General features: G+C 40.6%; 1 protein-coding gene across 1 annotated transcript; it reads right to left on the reverse strand.

The window, feature by feature from the left end:
* Window positions 1-3,842: 3,842 nt before the first annotated feature.
* Window positions 3,843-19,449, reverse strand: sfrp1a (secreted frizzled-related protein 1a). Its single transcript, XM_033618586.2, has 3 exons — window positions 18,786-19,449; window positions 14,975-15,055; window positions 3,843-5,679 (listed from the first exon to the last, which is right to left on the reverse strand). Exons 1-3 carry the CDS (start codon window positions 19,306-19,308, stop codon window positions 5,354-5,356), a joined length of 930 nt encoding a protein of 309 aa, XP_033474477.1. The 5' UTR covers window positions 19,309-19,449; the 3' UTR covers window positions 3,843-5,353.
* Between the last annotated feature and the right edge of the window lie 616 nt (window positions 19,450-20,065).

The raw sequence follows: 20,065 nt of genomic DNA on the forward strand, positions 1-20,065 counted from the left end.
TTTTGTCTGGGACAGCCCAAAATCACACAGTGTATACCGGGTTTAATACCTACGTGGATGTATAAAGAGAGCTGAATACAGTGTTGGAGGTGTGGCCCCATTCATTCCTAAAAAGCTGCTCAGTGGGGCATGAAGCCAAAAATGCTTCACTTCCCGAGTATAAAAGTACCTAGATCTTCCGCATTGTTTGGCTCAGAGAGCAATTGCATAAGAGACTTTTGGCCGGACGAGTGGCTAACTCCAGACTTAAGAAATGTTATCAGACTGAATGGATCAAATCCTGACAATGAAACAAGTTATTTCATGGGGGTTATATTGTTAAAAAATGTATCCACTGATTTACAGGCATTTCTTTACATTGTAAGTCTAAAGGGAAAAGTATTTTTGGCTCAGTAGCATCGCGTTATGAACCCAGACAACCCGGTCTCACTCCAAAGTTGTCGAAATCTGGCGCTTGGGCAGTGACTTCCAGCTCCAGACACTGACAAAAAAAGCCGTCCTTTAACAATGGCATGACATAAGTAATAAGAGATAAGATATGGAGGCAAAAGTCCAAGTGAGGCAGGTGGTAGTGGTGGATGGGTCCAACGAACACTGGCCTTCACTCAGGCAAGCAGTGTTCGCATCCCGAAAGATTATAAAGCCAAACCTTGTTCTTTTTTCCTAAACCCAACCACATGTTTTTGTTGCCTAAACCCAGCAATGTGCATTAGTTGCTGAAGGAAAAAAAAGGTCAATTGGTGGGTTGTACCAAGGTAGTACGTTTATTTTGAAATAGACTGTATGTGTAGTGTAGTTTGAAAGAAGACAATGCATGTAACAGGCAGAACTTGACAGTCTCCCAGAGCATCAACTGCCAATGGATCCAGGGTACCTTGCACATTGTATCTGGACGTTGAAAGTCCATGAACAAATGTTGATATGTGACAAGGTCGGAGTGAGAATGTGTTGACCCTGAGGTTGTCATTCCATGGTTTGACTGTTATGTAAAATTAGCTTCAAAGCCCTGTGCTCTTTCTGGGGGCTTGGTCTAATAAAGCAGGCTAAAGAGTACAGTCAAGAGTGTTGTCTGACACATTAACACTGAACTTGATTAAATATTGTCTTTTGCATCACATCAGATGAGTTCATGCATCAGCTTCTGCAAATAGTTTTAGGTCACTAAAATGCAGATTTTTTAAAAAAAAAAAAAGCCTTTAAAGGTGCAGATTTTACAGAACTCTGGTTACTCTGTGTGGACATGTAAAATGGAGCGTTTGGGAAAGTCCTCCTTCAATTCCTCCTTTACCCTGAGATCAAGTGTAAATAACTGTAATGAGATCTACAGTAGGTGTTTTGGAAGTTAAGGCCAGCCTGTACACTTTAACAACTTTGTGACAAAGGAGACAGCAGAGGACAGCTAATGGCAGCAAGCATTTGGGGTCATTTTTGCATGTGAACGAGATATTTCATTTTGTAAAATGAAGTTTGTGTGAACAGAATTTTATTTATTTTTTAAACAAAGGGGCAAAATATTATAAAACATCTATACGTGCATTTTGCATCACGTATTGGTGCTACATTTCTAACTATATTATTTGCCAGCTGTTGAGCAGACAATGAAGGAAGAGTATGTTGTCATCAGGGCAAAAGTATTTGCTGTAAACAGAAGCACATTTATGTAGGTTCTGGTGCATAGTATATACATGAGAGCTCTCTATCCAATCAGACTTTGCAGCTGCACACTTAGCAATGTGTTATCAAGTGTGTGGTATTAAGATTGCAGGGATAATTGAATACTTTCCTAGCCTGTGACGTTGAAACAATCATAATAGTATTTCATCAGCTTTGTCAATTTGAGGTTTTCAGTGAGACGACGAATCCAACAGGATGTTTTTTTGCAGATCATCTCTTAATAGGACAAAGCTGGATCTAGGCCCCAGGTTTTCTGGAGCTCTTTTGAAGGCAGCTAAAGTAATGATTAGAAAGCAAAGTCCACATCTGAGATATATTTTCCAATACCAAAGCCATTACTGAAACCAGATGGGCGAGACGTTGGTCCGTTTGATACTTCCTGGTTTTTAACAAGCCTTTTTATTGACAGAACGGTTTCATGTTTTGTTGTTTACGCTTGTTGCACTGACATGATGGATTTCGGCTCATAAAAGTATTTACATTAAAACATTCATCATCGAGTTACTCAAATCTGTGTTTCTTGTGCAGGGAAAACACAGGCTGCCTCTGTCAGTTATTTGAATTCTGTGCACATTTGCATGTTACTGTACATGAATCAAATAAATTGGCATGGGAAAGTCATGCTTGTTCAGCATGAAACCATATCCATCAGCACAAACTATGTGAAGACAAATCTTTTAAGTTTGACAGTTAATTAATGCTGCCTTTAGGTTAAGAAAGCATTGGAGTTCACTCTCAGCACGAGATATATTTCAGTATTAGCATTTACACACCACATACCGAAGCACCAACAGCCTGTGAAACCACAATAAACCTGAATCAGGAGAAGCATTGTCAGAGAGCTGGGGAGGGGTAAAAACATGCTCGCACGAGAGAGCCTTCGGTGTGAAGAACTGGCAGCGCCATGCTTTATCTTTCCAAAAAGCGTGAAAATGTTAGTTTGGCACAGCTGTTTGACTTGATTGTCAAAGCAGAAACTGGCTGTTTTGGCACGTCATACTGTACTTTGTCTTAACAGCAAGACACACATCACACGCAAAGCCTGAAATTATGGTTTACAGAAAGAAAAGATGGACAATCTTTATGAGACAGTTTTAAAATGCCAATGTTTACAACTAACTAGCATAGCTAAATAGAGTTCTTATGTTGACACCAAGCTTTATTGCTCTGTAATGGGGCATTGTAGTTAACAAATTTTAATAAATCAAATCACTGCAAAGTAATTGCTCCACTACCTTGGCGCTTTAGGAACCCTGATGTTCTGGGGCACTGGAGCGGTTACTTTGCCTGGTTGGTAATCCAGACTTGCACTAGAAGCTCTGTGAGGCTGTACATATGAGAACAGCATTGCTTTGAGCTAAACAAACTTACTAATTAACACTAAACATAAACTACAGCTGAGGCTGAATGTCATTAGCTGTTTTTAGTATTGTGTAATAAACCCAAGTGTTGAACAATAATTGGCCTGATGCTTATAGAAGTAAAGTCACGGCATCACCAACGTCATTAGGATTCACCATCTAGGAGCCATGTTTGTACCACGCAATTCTACAGTGGCCCTGAGGATCAAAACATAGTAAAAATTCCTGAAAACTCAACCACATTTCAGAAAACGATATTTAACAAAACAGGACTTTTCAGAACACATTTCATAAAACACAACCACATTTCAGAAAACAAAACATTTCACAAAACACCTTTCACAGAGTACTACATTTCACAAACACTACAAAATTCCACATTTGTGACATGTTGTAGTGTTTTGTGAAACATAGTGATTTGTGAAATATGTTTTCTAAAATGTTTTCTGAAATGTCACGTTTTGTGGAATGTTGTGTTTTGTTAAATGTTATTCTGTTTTGTGAAATTGTGTTATTTGAAATGTGTTTGGTGAAATGTCATTGCGTTTTCTGAAATATTGTGTCTTAGTGAAATGTGTTTTGTGAAATGTGTTTTCTAAAAACTGGTTGTGTTCTGTGAAATGTCATTATGTTTTCTGAAATGATGTGTTTTGTGAAATATTATGTGTTTTGACCCTAAGGGTCACCTTACAATCCACTCTGTTTTGATGAGTTATTTCCCTAAACCAAAGTGACTGATCAATCAACCAACACTGCCATGTCTTTGCAAATCCAAGAAAGAAAACTAAATAATATAACAGACACCCATTCAGTTTTCCATATTTATGTAAAATTTGTATGTACATGTAATAGGCAGCAATGCACTGCTGACATTCAAATCTGTAACAAAATAGTGCTAAAACTGACCAGCAACACTTGAGCAAAACAAACCAGAACACAGAGTTTGCAATATTTGCACTTTCATAACTTTTGCACTTTGAAACATGTATAACTACAAGGCGTTTTCCATTACCGATGAATACTGATTACTGCAGTTAGACTGGATGTAGAGAGACAGAAAAGTGGTAAAAAAACATCATTTGGCCAAATGTCAGGTGACAATGCACAACAAGAAATGACGAAATCTGCCACATAGGCCTACATGGTATCTCATGATGCAGATTGGTGGTTATAATTCTTTTAGATTTTTCAAGTAATGAAAAGAAATGTAAAAACAAAAAGAGGAAATTAGAAGAAAATGATCAAAATGATTGGTAGTTCAGTCTTTAGTTTGACAAATCAATCAGCTGACGGCAGCACTCATTCATACTTCTGTCAGTAACTTATTCAACAGGAACCCTACATTGAGCTGCTCTGTACAGTGTGGCTTTTAAAGCTCCAAATACCTGCAACTGCCAATACTGTAGTCTAATCACTGGTTTTATGATTAATTACTTTATGATCACAGTGAGAAAGATTAATAAGGATAGCTGAACATTTTTACCGAGTTAGATGAGAAGACCAATACCACTCTTATATTTGCACACTGAATGCGAAGCTAGAGCAGCAGATGGTTAGTTTACATTAGCATGCGGGTGACCAGATGAGAATAGGTGAAAATACGGGAAAGGGGAATTTGGGGTAGGTGTGGTCATGTGGCCACGGTGGCCATTCCATTCAGTGTAATCTCTATACACAGATATCTGCATGTGAACGCAGAATCTGTAGAAAATGGGACAAGATTTTAGGTTACGGAAGCATTCTGGTTTCCACTTGTAGTCCATTTGTGGTCCGAGTGGACAATCAATTTATAGGTTTCTAGTGTTGGACAAAGCCAGGCTAGCTGTTTACCCCTGCTTCTAGTCTCTATGCTAGGCTAAGATAACCATCTGCTGGTTCTAGCTTCATATTTACTGTACAGACATGAGAGTGTTTTCACTCTTCCCATTGACTTCTCAGTAATAAAGCAAAACTGTATTTCCCAAAATGTCCTTCCATACCTTTGAGTAAAATCCCTAGACCTGTTGAATGAAAGAGGGTAACAAAGTAATTGTATCTACAAAGAAATAGTGGAAATGATTTCTGTGAAGAAGGGCTTTTACTACAATGTCCTTTTCGTTAGAAGAAATAAAGGAAACCCGACCCTCTTTTGTGGTGTCATCACTCACCACAATCAACTAAAACTTAACGATGGACATTTCAAAGTATATCTGTAAATATACAAAGATATATAGATATATAAACAGGACAATAGAAAGCAATGTTTGGGATTTTTAATGCTTGTGCAAGTTCATATGTAGGATGAAATGCGACCAAAGGAAGAGGGCGGGGGGGTCATATTATTTGAAGACATTCTCGAAGGCGGGACATTTGTAGGTCTTGAGTTTCTTGATGGCCTTTTTGAACTCTTTGCTGGACTTGTCCCACTTGTGGATGCCTGTGAGGAGGTACTGCTTATCCACCTTCCGGCCCATGATTAGATACTGGTTTGCCAGGTTGTCCAGCTGCTGGCAGGGGCAGTCTGCACCGTTCTTCAAGTACATCACCAGCGTCTTTATGTCCTTCTTCTTCAGGTTCCCCTGTATCAACATCTTCTTCCTCTTCTGCAGGATCACCTTGCGGTCCATGTTTTCTCGCTTTACCTCCTTGATCTTGGCCTTGAAAGCTGAAGAGAAAAAGGACAAAGAACTGTTACCTTGTGTTAAAGGTGGATGAGTTTGTGTACAAAATGTTTGGTCCAATCACACTGTTGCCTCTAAAGACTGCTAGTTAATATTTTATGAATACAAAATGCCAGTCATGCGCAGTGTGTCACCCCCTGTGCTACCAAAATGAAACATGATAAAGGGTATCAGTGGCAAGTCAGCACTATATCCTCAAGGATATAGAGGAAAAGTAAGGCTATACTGGTTTGGTAAAATAATCACCTCCACTGGACTGCTTCATTAACTGTCTTGTCTTTATTTTCGCTGAAATTTTATCACTGGGTATATGTCACTTTACATTAATATGCATTACAATATATAATATATTAGAATTACCAGAAAGGAATGTCTCTTTTTGACAAATCCAGTAAGCATGTTATGACACAGATGCATACACCAGGAGGTATTAAGGGGTATAAATGGGATGGCATAACCTCTCACTGTAGACAAATGAATATTATCTGACAATAAATATCACCACCCGTACACTGTCATATAAAGTTGGGATCGTGAGTTCAGTCATTTGTGTGTGTGTGTGTGTGTGTGTGTGTGTGTGTGTGTGTGTGTGTGTGTGTTGTTTGTGTGTGTTTGTGTGCACATGTGTAGCTGTATGTCCACAGCTAATTTTGCATACTATTGGTCCCATTAACCTAAAACTTTGGTGCACATTTCTGGACCTTTCATGGTTGCTGTGATTCATTTTTTTTTCTTTTTTTTTTTTTAATCTGTTCAATTGACTGCTCGAAGGTGTGTTTTTAGTAGTTGGTAAAGTTTATGAAAATACTTGTCATATTTGCTGAAATTGTCACCCCTGACAGTGGTACATAAGAGATAATTTGTGGAAAAAAAAACATGTTCTTAAGAGCCATGAAAAAGCCCCACTAATCTTTCACTAAACTCTATTTAACCTTCTAATCTTTCTGTTTCCTCCAGTTCCCCTTCTGAAACAGAGCATGAGTCAGACCTTGGTGGTCCATATGCTTCCACGCATTAAGCCCTCTCATTTTTCACTGACATATAGTGATGTGTGTGTGGCACAGACGACCTTGTGACATGGCAACGTGAGGGGAAAAAAGCGCAGCATGCTATGTCCAATCTAAGTGACAGAGCCGGTGTCGGGATAAATCACTGTGTCTTGTTGGAGACAAAGTCTTGTGACCTACACTGTGGGGAACAGCCTGATTGAGCATGAATCATTTTCACACTCCGACAAAGATCTGGGCTGATAAATCTGTAACTTCTGTCAAATCTTTTCCACAGTATTCAATACCAAATTCCTCTTGACTTACTTTTTACAGAATTGTACTCGACATAAAACCTCACTGGCACTTTAACAAACTTCCAAACGTTTCATCTCTTCCTTTGTACTCGTATCTCCCATTGCTAATTAAGGTGCTAAAACAGAGCCGCCCTGTTTTTCCCAGTATTAAGAGTGCACATGGTAGGGATTAAGACTTTTATCCCCTGTCTCTAGTCTCTCAAACGGGCTCTGTGAGGAGGCTTAGTGTTCAGTGAAATCAAAATGGGCAGCATTCATAATTAGGGAGTCATGAAAGAGAAGGCCTTGCCCACCCCTGAAAGGACTTCTTCTTGATAAATCCTCCATCCTCAATAATCCTTTGATGCCATGAACTTTCTTTGCACCTCGTGTTGTTTGAGAGCTTAATCTCTTCAGCAGCTACATACACTAAGAAGTCAGATCATTGAACTGTTTAGCTATTAACAATGCTGTGCTTTGCTTAGAGCTGGTGAAACTGTCCCTGTAGCCACACTTAATTATAATGTGTAATAGAGCAAACAACTGTTTTCATTTCAACATGAATAGTCCATCCAGTAGGTGGTATTCAGTGGTGTTGCTCCTAAATCTGTTTGCTCCTGCAGGATGTATCAAAACATGGACTATAAAGCTCAGTAAGCTGCCACTGTTTCTGCCCCATGGTGGGACCAACACAGAGCTATTGTACTGAGAGAATAAAGGCATTTTGAACCAGCTAAGAACTTAAATATTTTAGCTTAAGCTGCTAAAATCACTTTAAGGGATATTAATAAAAACAACTCTTCTGTATCAGTAAAGCCATGTATTATGTTTATGTGCAATTTTGAGCACTTAAAATTAGTATTTCCACCTTTTTACTCCACTCCCCAACAATAGTTTATTACTTCACTGTATTTATCTGACTGCTAATGCTTACTTTTAAAAAAAGACGACATGCCGTCGTCATATAATCATGATACAAATCTGACTAAGGTCAGTGCAATACAATTATCATCTGACTTTTATTCTATCAATAGAAAAGTCAAAGGACATCATAATTTTAACTTGAGGTTCTTATTTTGTTGAATACAATGTGTTCATATATAGTTCAACGGCCTATTTTACCTTTTTATAAAAAGGTCCAGGAAGTAGCAATGTTGCGATCATAACAACAACACAAAAATCTGCACAACCTTGCAATTATGTCCTTTTTTTTCAAATTTGGCCACATTTGACTAACTGACCCTCAAGTCACCAAACCCCCTTTCTTGTTCCTGGTTGTGAAGATGCAGACACATGCAACACGAATGCCTCACATTTGCCATCAAAAATAACTGCTAAAAACTGTGCAAGGCAATTTCCATATATTCTGTGTGAAAGCAGGGGTAAACTGCTTTGCATCACGTGCAACGTTGCGTTGGAACACAAGCGAAAGCCATTGATTGACAAACTCTTTTCTACTGCAACAAACCTGAAGAATGGCTGAAACATGTGGGCAACAGCCCAGACAGATAACGATGACAAATACTGTTGCATCCACATAAAATAAGTGCTGAAAGAATTCAGGTAAACTGGATTGAATATGCATGGTTAGTGGTAACATTAGAGCAGTATAAATCACAGAGTAATAGAGGTATGCTTGCCTGTTTGTGTGATAGACTGAATGTGAGTGTGTAATAAAGAAAATATTAAGAGTCTTGAATTAAATGTTTAAACATGGTGTGACAGCTTTATTAAGACTTACTGGTTACTTAGAACGCTCATAACAGTTGTTTTTGTTCTTACTAGAACAAGTTGCCTTCAGTTTTTAATGAATTATACCAAAAAAGAAAATATTTTTTTAGCAATTTTCACTTGCTCCTACAACTTCATTACAAAAAAACTTAATAAAATGTAATATTGCAACATGAATCGCAATTTTTTAGGAAAGCTGGTGTGAAATCGGACATTTTAGATCACTACAATCCCAAAAGAAGCCTACAAAATCCTGGATGGACTGATTTAGGTATTTATGTAATTCTAACTTGACATTTTTTAAAAACTAGATTTTGTTTTTTATGTGACTTGACTGTAAAAAGTTTTCCTTTTAATGCTCTTAAGTAATGCAACATTAAAACATGTTATTTGGTTTGGGGGGTTTCCTGACCCCTGACCCGATTTCCTCTGCTGCCTCAGAGGCACAGACAGGTCCTCCAGCTCCCAGGGTGTCATAAACCCAGCAGGAGGGTGTGTAGTGCTTCCCATTCACAATAATGGAAACACAACTGATCCGATAAGCTGAAGTGATCAGTGCAGGGCACAGGGCTACCCTGTTGTTTGCTGCATAAGCAAAGGGAAGGAGCAATTTGGCAACGACAACAAAGTGAGCTGTCCGAGGCAGAGGAGAGATTTAATTGAAGGATGCTGGAGGTTTTTTTGGGACAATGAGGTACCGTAAAACCTTAAGCACAGAGATAAACTGCGGTGGGAACAAAGTGTTGAGTGGGATGAGCTGTAAATCTGTTACCAGCTGAGTGCCACAAATGTGATGTGTGTGTGTATAGGCGTGTGTGTGTTTGTTGGAAGGAGATTCATCAGGATTTTGGAGAAATCACGGAGCATCGGTCCTCAGTGAAGAAACTAAACGTTCTGGACTGAGAACCTGGTGCGTGTTACAGTAACTCTGATGTATTAGTTCGAAAACACACATCTTATTTACAAGAATCTCTCCTTCTCTGCCGGAGCAACTTCACAATCAGCCACCTTAAGTCAAAAGCTGTCTTGCCGCGGCATTCTCTGCTTTCATCAGGATCAAACAGCATGAAAAAGTCAAAAGCGCTTGTGCAACTGATGGGAAGCAATTATGCAGGGCGATAGAAACACTATTATCACACACACACAAACACACACAAAAAAACTACTTCACACTTTACCTTAACTGAGAACAGACCTTTCACAATTTCCAGTAAGTGAGGTTTTCAGTGGACAAAAATGCTAATTCACTGCCAGTGTTGGGATATTTTATACATGATCGGTCCGCACGGATTAATAAAGACTTCAGCGTAAGTTACTGATTCATTCCTCAAGCCTCTCTGTGGTTTTACCTCCCTGCTTCCTGTGGAGATGAGCAAGAAATCTATTTATCATATCTGTTTTGTGGTCTTGTCCAAACAAGACTTGTCTACTTCTAAAACTGCATCTCTTCCCAACCCTCCTGTTTTTCCTGTGAGACTCCAGTTTTTCATCGCCCTCTCCCGGTTTCCTCCATGGGTTACAATTCTCCTGTTTTTCTCCTGATAGATGACATATTTTTACACTTTTTTTTCCTTTTTATTTATCACAGCCTGTTTCTGGCACTGTACAGCTTGAATAAACCTTGTGACCCTAAAATCTACTGTTTTTTCCCCACTGACATTTTCCCCCTCCTTTTTCAACCCTCCAGGGCTTGAGAGGCGAGTCCAATGACCTCGATGAAATGGGAGCAGCTGCCTTCACCCAATGCTGACCATGTTAGAAGTGTGTAATGGTACCGCTCTACCTGGGGTTTAAGGGGTGCCTCAGGGATCAGGGGAGACCTGATTTGCCCTCCTCTGCCATGGTGGGGTACCCAACTGTCCTCCAGAGACTAATCCTCCTATTCCACCTCATATAGGCATTCTGTGGGTCCCTGCCATGGGACAAGCCTATAGTCTGGCTTTCCTCTACCTTTCTCTGATGGAGAACCCTGGGCATGAGCCAAACTAGAATTACCGCCTTGTGGTTATATGCTTCTGCTAACCAGTCAAGTTGCATTTACTGTTACATTCATGTCTATGACAACGTGGATGCTTCACACAATTCTTCCCCCCAGCAGCACAGAAGATCTATATAATCAGCACAGTTTCAAGGTTGACACCCAACATTAGTGTCACCAATTAAATATCTGACTGAGTTATGGCATGGAACAATGGCCAGAGAAGTGTTTTTGCTTAACACTATGATGTCACAGTGAAGCTGACCTTTGACCTTTTGGATATGAAATGTCATCACTTCATAACTTTGTCCTAGCAGACATTTGTGTGAAATGTTGTCATAATTAGCATATGAATTATTGAGTTATGACCAAAAACATGTTTTGTGAGGTCACAGTGATCTTTGATGACCAAATTCGAATCAGTACATTCTTGGGTCCAATTAGACGTTTCTGCGAAATTTGAGAAAATTCCCTCAAGTCGTTCTTGAGATTTCGCATTCACCAGAATGAGACAGACACAAGGTTACAATAACATTAACCTTAGACCACCAAATTCTTATCAGTTCATTCATGCGACCAACTGGACATTTGATCCAAATTTGAGGAAATTCCCTCAAGCCGTTCTTAAGATTTTGCGTTCACCAGAATGAGATGAACATAAGGTCACAGTAATCTTGACCTTTCACCATCAAATTCTTATCAGTTCATTGTTAAGGTGTGCCAAAGTTGAGGAAAGTCTTTCAAGACGTTCTTGAGATAGCGCGTTCACGAGAATGAGACGGACAGACTGTTGTATGGATGGACATATGGACAAGACAAATGTCAAGACAGACGGACAGGCAACCCAAAAACATAGTGCCTACAGCCGCAACTATCGCCAGCAGGGAGGCATAAAAGCTAAATCAAATTAATTGTATTTAATGTAAAAATCTGTTGCAGTGTAATAATGTCTTAATAATTACCACAATGCAGGAAACAGTCTCTAAAATTCAATATCCTCCCTTTTTTTGAGGTCTCAAAGTTGGCAAGTATGCCTTCAGTGTTCGTCCGCTTCCACTCGAGTCAAAAGTAGCAGGATAGCTACAATCAGAATGCTAGTCTTATCTTTTCTTGGTGGTTTAAAACACATCATGATAAAAGCCTCAGATTTTTTCCATCTGCATATTTTCTGTCTCCTAAAGACAAGACATTAAGTCATGTTTGGCTTCAGCTGCTGTCAGATATATTTATAGTTGCAGCTTTCTCCTCAGACCAAAACTGAATTCCACTGGCCGACTGGAAAAAAGCAACAAACAAATCTTTAGGCTAGCTGGTAATATATGCCGTTATGCTATCTTTGTTAGGCTGTGCATTAGTTGTTTACCTCACTGTAATCAACTCATGCGCCATGCTGAAATCACGCTGACGTTTGTTGCATTCCAGAGGAGGCCAGTCCCTTGTGGGTTCAAACCTGCAGCATAAGCAGCACAGTGTCTCATCCTCAGCCTGGTGCTAAATCTGTCTGTGTATCCTCACATGTCAGCTGGTTAGGGGGCTTATGACAAGCAAGCAAAACAACATCTGTCTTCATCCGAGATGAAACAAGCCAATAATGTGCCACTCTCCTCTTGGCAAACCCGGACGCAGACTGAAAAAAGGCGAGTCCCATCACCGCAGCATAAACAGCCAGGCAATTCGTTAAACAAATGTAACTTTAAACTTTTTCTGAGAACTGGAAGAAAGTCTGTTTCCAATGTGCATCCAGTCTATGTTTCCCCGACATGGAACCTGGAATTCAAGCTGCCGCAACTTTTGGTTCAGCCAAGGAATAAAACATGAAAGCCTTACATTTTGCATCTTGTGTGCATCATGTACGTATCATTCCTGGAAGTCCTCATAACTGCAGTTCAGTTGATGTTTGTGTTTTTAATTGAACTCGAGACTTTTGATAATACTGGGTTGTCATGCAAAATTTCCACAACCAAATCAAATACCCCCATCAGCTAAAGATGTTCCCTCTTTCCTGGTTTGTTAATGTTGTTTTCGGTCTGGTTTCCGATCCAGTTGGACTGCAGACGCTCTAATGAAATGAATGTGTAAAACTGGCTGCCGCATGGAGTGTCTTATTTTTACGAGTTGTCTCTAAAATTTCCACAAATTCCCTGACTTGTCCATAAATTTTCTCTAATTCCCCATTATCCCCCTTCGGGACATGTTTCTCCATAGGTTTTATAATATTCCAAAATTACACATCAACTGGAAAGATGAGACTCCAGAGGCCACGAAACCCTTTCAAAATGAATGATGTGACTGTGTCAGTGTGAAGCTGAAACCAGTGGGGCCCCAGATATTTTTCATAGGGGTGCCTAGAGGGGGTCACTGAAAATCTTGGGGTGGCACACCAAAACTTAAAGCCATAACTGAACTTAGGTGATTTAAATATGCTGTTGTAGTATATAAGCTAGTTGTCAACATAGAGGGTTAAGAAATTGCATGCTAATATACTTTGGCTTATTTTACAGTTAACATTACTAATTATCTGATGTGCATAGACTGATAATACAATTATTTTGAGTTCCACAACAATCCTGCTTTAATCTGTTATAAATCTATGCAAGTAAGACGATTCAATGTTCTTTATATAGGCTGAATATTCCTTTTCTAAAAAAGAAAAATATGAAGGAGCACATTGATTGTAAGAACAAAACATTTACTGGAAACAAGCCTTCTGAAGTTTAGGGGAGACGAGTGGGTACCCACAGAACCCACTCTTCTTTCAGATATCTGAAGAGAGCTCAAGGGAACCCTTTGAAAATTACCATGCCAGTCGTTCCCTTGCCAAGGTTAAGCCTAAATTTGGAGCATTATGTAGCCCCGTTCCAAACAAGCTATGCCAACATGATTGGTACCAATGGAAGCCTTAGGTTGTTTAGTTTCACAAGACACAACAACATTTGCACTGGCAAATAAAAAGTGGGATTTATAGTTCTGCATCAAATCAATGCCGTTCCTATGATGTCAGTGCTGCGTTGACATAGAGCCTACGCTGCACCCTACACCGTAGCCTGATGTGCACCTCCCCAGTGACACAGACCTCCTGTTTATTTTTGTAAGCTGAAAAGCATTTCCATCAGTGAAAACAAAGCTTTTATTTTACAGATGAGAAAAAATAAATAAAACTAGTAAAACTAGTCACTAGGCTACTATATACAATATAAAATACCATAGGCTTGTGCTAAGAACATTAGCATGTTGTATTTGTTTGGAAAACATGTTTAGTATAAGACAGTTCTTTTGGCAGCGAACCTTGTGAGTTATAATGGAGCTGAATTTTTTTAAGTTACCTTTGTTAAATGTTGCTGCTCTTCCTGGTTTCATATGTGTAGAGGAAAAGTCTGCTAGCTGCTAGGGTGATTTATACGACGTAAAATGTCATAGGCTCGTGAAAATAACATTAGCATATTGTATTTGTGGGGAAAATGTGTCTAGCAAAAGACAAGTGCTTTGTCTGTGAATCATGCAAGTTATAGTGTGTGTGTACTGCTGAGGTGTAACTGTAGATGGACACAGACACACTACCACGCAAGTTAAAATGCTCACAACAGCGCAGGCCATGTGCATAGGCTATGGCAAAGGCTCCCCTCCCCCTGCAGGCACCACTGGTTGAAACATTTTTCTTTTTAAGCCAGCAATAACGTAGGATTAAAAGAAAGGCCTTGATACTTAATCAACACAGGTTAAGGGTCAACTTAAGTTTAAAAAGTACAAATTTCATTTGACCAGGGTAAAAAAACACATATCTGAAATTGATGTTGTTGAAGAAAAACAAACACACTGTTTATAATTAACTCCTTCATTTAGAAAGACATAATGCCCCCAGTCCGCCCAGACAGCAGAACAAACATCCCACTTTACCGCCCCGAGAACCTGCCACATAAATACTTTAATGACCCCAATTCATTAGCTGCAGAACATCATCCTCAGACAAACCAGACAGGCCTGGTACATCTAAAACCTCACATGTAACCTTTACATAAAAACTGCTGGCATGTAAGAAGTTCTTCAGAGTTCACTGGGGTGGAAATGGCCAAGTATGGTCAGATACAGGATGCACTCTGGGAAAAAATGCAGCTTTACTTACTTTCTTAAGAATTTATGGAGTGTTTTAAAGCTTGAGGATGGAGGACGCAACTGATGCCATCTCATGCTGTTCTATTTGCACGGAGTGCTGCGATACATGTCAAGGCAGTGGGGTGCGTGTAATTTGCATTTTGTGTGTCGACACAATGGGTGTCGGGAGGATGCTTACCGAACTCGCTGGCACACATGTGCTCAAGCATGCCGTCTGTTTTCATTTCATTGTCACATGGAGGGCAGATGGGAGAGTAACCTGTGGAAAATAAATAAAGGGATATGGTTTGGAAATCAGTGGAAAAAATATCAGATGCAAGTTGCAATGATACCGGCAATGAATCATTCACATGGCTTTCCTGGAATAATTCACATCGCCACACATTTAGGATGTGGTTTAAAGAACAAAGACAGAATCAAGAAGGAAACAAAACACTCATTTCTCAATTGAAATGAAGGGGAGTTTAACTAAATAAATAAAAATCACCACACTGCCCTTAAATTCCAATTTTACATAATTTGTCCTGCAGATCTCGACACACACCTAACTTCTCTCTGCATGCACAGATCCTATCTAGTGTCTGGTTGTCAGTCGCCCGGTCTCTGGGGCTTCGTACGCTCTGATGACCTGACCTCAGCGAGGAATGTCTTCAGCTTTTATAGCCAGCTGTAACTAAGAGCTGCAGTAAACACTCTTCCTCACTTTGCTCCATTTAGGCAGTTTTCAAAATGGATCTTCCCTTCTAGCTCAACTGCAATGTACACACCTTAAACTCACAAAAAAAGATAAAAAATGTGGAATGAATAAATGGTAATGATATTCAATCCAAGCTTAACGGAATGCTCTGACATTCCAAAAAAAAAAAAAGGATAATAGTAGCTGGCTCAGAGACAAAAACCCAACCAACGACAAAGAGCCAAAATGTGTTTTTGCCAAAAAGTAATTTAGTCTAGAGGCATATCTGCAAATATTTTACCAACACGATTTTTCAACTTTTTTCTCTACTACCACAAATGATCGCTTCATGCCAAACAGCTGAGTTTACTTTCCAAACAAACTTGGACCTGCAATTCGATCGTTGCATCCTGCAGCATTTAATTCAAAACCACTGCATTTCAATGTTGCAGGCAGCGCAGGTCTAGATCGATAGAGCACAGGGGAGGAAGGAGAGGGGGAAAACAAATAGTTTTCTCTCCGTTGCCAGTTGTCCATTACATGTGTTTAACAAAAGCTTGTGAAAGTAACACCCAGGTGTAAAGAGCTTATGAAAACAGACACTGTTTACAGAGTCACGGGGTCCCTCTGCTTGTTTGAGCCTGGTTCTCCTTTAAATCAATTATCACTGGCCTGTATTCAGCAGTGGCGTAGTAAGCACCATTAGCTGACCTCTGTTAACAGTCATTAAGGGGAACGGCTGAGAAAATTAGGCTGATTTTTGTTTGTCTTCATCAACCTCAGAATCAGATATTGCTACTTTCCTGGAGAACACTGAAGACAGAACACCGTCAAACTCTATGTAACAGGCCCAACTCTGTCCTGCTGGAGAACGCCGACTTTATTTATCACCAGCGCTGACAACGAATGATAACAGGTGATGTCTGGAGAGCCAAGAGCTCTGTGTGGTCCCCCTAACCCTGAAAAGGGAGTCTTTTTCAGAAAAACGGGCCTCCGTCCATACCACCATGTCAGTCAGTAACAGCCACCCCCTCTCCACACACTCACACGGGACACTCTACAGATACAGTGAGCACTGTGTAACTGCTGGAAGATCCACAGGCCCTCCATTTATGGCCAACTTCTTCAGCATAAAATGTCTTCAAGTGTCGTATTTACAGCTTAAGATTGAAATATAAGTAACTTGATGATGTGATGATGGAAATCCCCCTCTATTTTATGGTTAAAGTGAATGAGGTGGTTGTACTTTCCCTTCCCTGGTGTACACCTAGGCGACCATGCAGCGGGGACACTGGCACAGCAACAGAACACGAGCTGTAGCTCCAAACCAAAACTATTCGGAATGAGCCCGCGCTTTATCTTCCTCAGGCCTGTTGCTCTTGTGCATTTTTCAGGGTGTCTCTGGTATTTGTCAGCTCGGCCCATCGGGGTTAGAGCTGGAAGACCATTTTTCTGGACTATTTTACTACATCCACCCCCCTTCACTGATGCTGCATGAGGTGTCTGACTCTGTTTCATGCCAACGCACACAGTGCCAACAGACTCTGCAGCCAAGGAGCCATTAGTGATAGTTGATAACAGTGGTGGTGGTGGGGGTGTCCTTGGGAGCCTTGTTTAGAAACCGCTGGCTCTCGAATGCTCACCCACAGACTGGATTCTAATGCACATTATTTGGACGGTGTGTTTTTCAAATTATGTCTTCGTCTTTCCATCTTTCAGCTGTTTTAATGCATTTGTCAGTGACGGCGTGGTAGAAAATGGGAATTAATAGATGCAGGTATTCACTTTTCTCTGCTGGACCCTCTCCCAGCATTGTACTCCAGCTCAGCAAACACCTTGGAATAAATCACTACCATCTGTTAGAGCTTTTCAATATATGACTCCAAGTCAATAGCAAGCAATTCACATGGAGGCCAGAGTTTATAGCTTATATTGAAAAGACGATGCAACCACATAAGACTTTATTTAGAGGGCATAGGGGGAGAAGGTGGAGGTGGAGGTGGGTGGTTGGTTGACGTTGTTAAAATGAGATCAAATCCAGGCTTTCACAGCTGATTTGCCCCCCAAAAGGTTGTATTTACTTTGTTTGTGTTGGGATTTGCATCTACAAACACACCTTCACCCCTGAAACAACATTCTCAAGCCCAGTTAACTGCACGGGTGTCGACTTTAACACCGTGCCCAAGTGGTGGCTGTTTGTTTTCTCAGTCAGGTATTCACTCTGAGTTAGATAGTTAATGTTTGGTTATATTAAGAAATCCCAAATGGTTGCAATGTAACTAACTGACAGACGGTTAATTGCTAATAATTAAAACAAATACAGCTTCATCATTTGAGTCATTTATCAGGAAAGAAATGTGCTGCTTTCAGCTTTGGTGTGAATGTAATGTGAGATTTTGCTGCTTTTCTCTGTTTCAGACTTAATATAAAATATTATATTTAAACATGAATTCTTTTAGGCCACTTGAAACTCAAGGCAGTACAAGGAAGTCTTTGAAATGGCACTAACCCTCGGTGTAGGGAAATACATTTACGCAAAATTTGATTGAACGCATAACGAAAATATCGGGGATTTTCTGGGATTTCATGGGCCAAAAGATTAATCAGTTATTTGGAGAAAAAATCTGATAAACAGCAAATTTATCAAAAATGAGAAAAATTCTTTTGTTGAGGCCATGCTGAAAATACAACGACATTAGTCAGGCTATGTTTTTTTTTCTTAAATTTATCATTTTTATTTTTATTTGCCTAGTGTAAGGGACTCTATACTACGAATACACTCTTAAGCCGAGGCGTCCTTTTAGTGAAATCTAGTCTTTTAATTTTTTTTTTTACCAGACAATTGTGTTTAATACGCTGTTGTTTGGCCAGGCGTCAGACTCTGGCTGAGAATGTGAATTGAGCTGCTGGTTTTGCTCTGATATACTGCATTTTTAACATATTTGGTACTATATCCAACAGGATTTCACATGATTACTATTTCACAGAATCTGTATTGCTTTCCATAGTCACCAAATTTATGTAGAAATGCAAGAAATGTGTGTCACATTGCATTTTATTTCTTGAGGAGGACCCCCAGTTTTACATTGTCCCCCCACTTGTCAAACCACAGTCACGCCCTTGCTCTTGAGCCAGGCATTAAAGCCACAGATGCCCCTGTGGAGCTGCTCAATGACCACCACAACCCTGTGATTTCACCGGATTAATAAATTGAACTGTTGCTGCAAAATAGCACAGACACTCTTACAGTAACAATAAACACTTGTAAATGAAGGGATCCATCAGTAAGTTAGACCAGTCATGTGTTAATTACCTGTGGGCTTGGTGGCTTCAGTCGCATTGGGCTGCGTCATTGCAATGCACACATCGTCTTGGGGAAACTTGTCGCAGGTGAGCATCTCCGGCCAGGGGAAGCCAAAAGCCTCCATGATGGGGATGCAACCGTCCCGCACGGCCTCGCACAGCCAGCGGCACGGGTAGATGGGCCGCTCCAGGCACACTGGCGAAAAGAGCGAGCAGAGGAAGACCTGCGTGCCCGGGTGGCAGTTCTTGTGCACCAGGGGCACCCAGCTGCTGGCCTGCTGCTTCACCTCCGCCATGGTCTCATGTTCCAGCAGGTTGGGCAGCAGCATCTGGTCGTAACCCACGTTGGCACACAGCCGCAGGTCCTCCGGGATGGCCACGCACTGGGGAGGCTTACCGTAGCTGCGCCCGCCGGTGTACATGTCTGACTTCCAGCTGAGGTACTCGTACTCTGCCCCTCTGCACGCTGACATGAGCGCCACTGTCACAGCCAGCCGGATCATCCTCCAGAACGATTCGGAAGCAGACCTCATGTTCTTGTTAGAATGCAATGCAACTCAGCGCGGCTCAGACAGGCGAGTCAACACTCACTTCATGAAGAAATACAGAGGAATAACAAGAAACAAATGTAGAAAAAAAGCTGAGCTCTGCTGATCGACGCGCGTAAAATGTGTTGAGTTTCTGGTTTGGGTAAAGTCCACAGGCACTCTTCTCTGGCTGCAGCCCCGTCGCGCTTCTCTGGTGCGTCTGGCTCCTGCGAGAGTTTGGGGAGGTAAGCGCTCTGCCTGTGCGGAGCCTGGAAACAAGAGGAGACTGTAAAGTGCAATCCGGCCAATCGCAGTGCGTCTGCGCCTTTTGGCACTCTACTGTCAGTCAAAAAGCTTAATTACCCAGTGTGTAAAAACTCTCCAGGGGCCTCCTTACCCCTCCCTCTACTCCCCCGCTTGTACTCCCTTAGTCAAAACAAAATACCGAATAATAAAGAAAATCATGGAATGACTAATGGACGCATATACACACTGAAACCTCAGAGTGTGGTTCTTATGAAAGTTGCACAGAATAAAAGTGTTTTATGGAGTACTATTTTTTATTCTAGTCCCCAAACTGTGATGCAGGGAACAGCATGGGTCCCAAGGGATGATAAAGATCCCTCCATTTTAGTGAGAAAATCCTAACTGAATTAATATGAAATTAACTAGAAGAGTGAACATGACAATAACCCGTTTCCCCTGGTTTCACTGAAAACCATAAAACACATTTTAACCCTTTTCTCTAGCTGTGTTTGATGTA

Source organism: Epinephelus lanceolatus, chromosome 9 (assembly GCF_041903045.1).
Source record: "Epinephelus lanceolatus isolate andai-2023 chromosome 9, ASM4190304v1, whole genome shotgun sequence".
NCBI classification, from domain to species: domain Eukaryota; kingdom Metazoa; phylum Chordata; class Actinopteri; order Perciformes; family Serranidae; genus Epinephelus; species Epinephelus lanceolatus.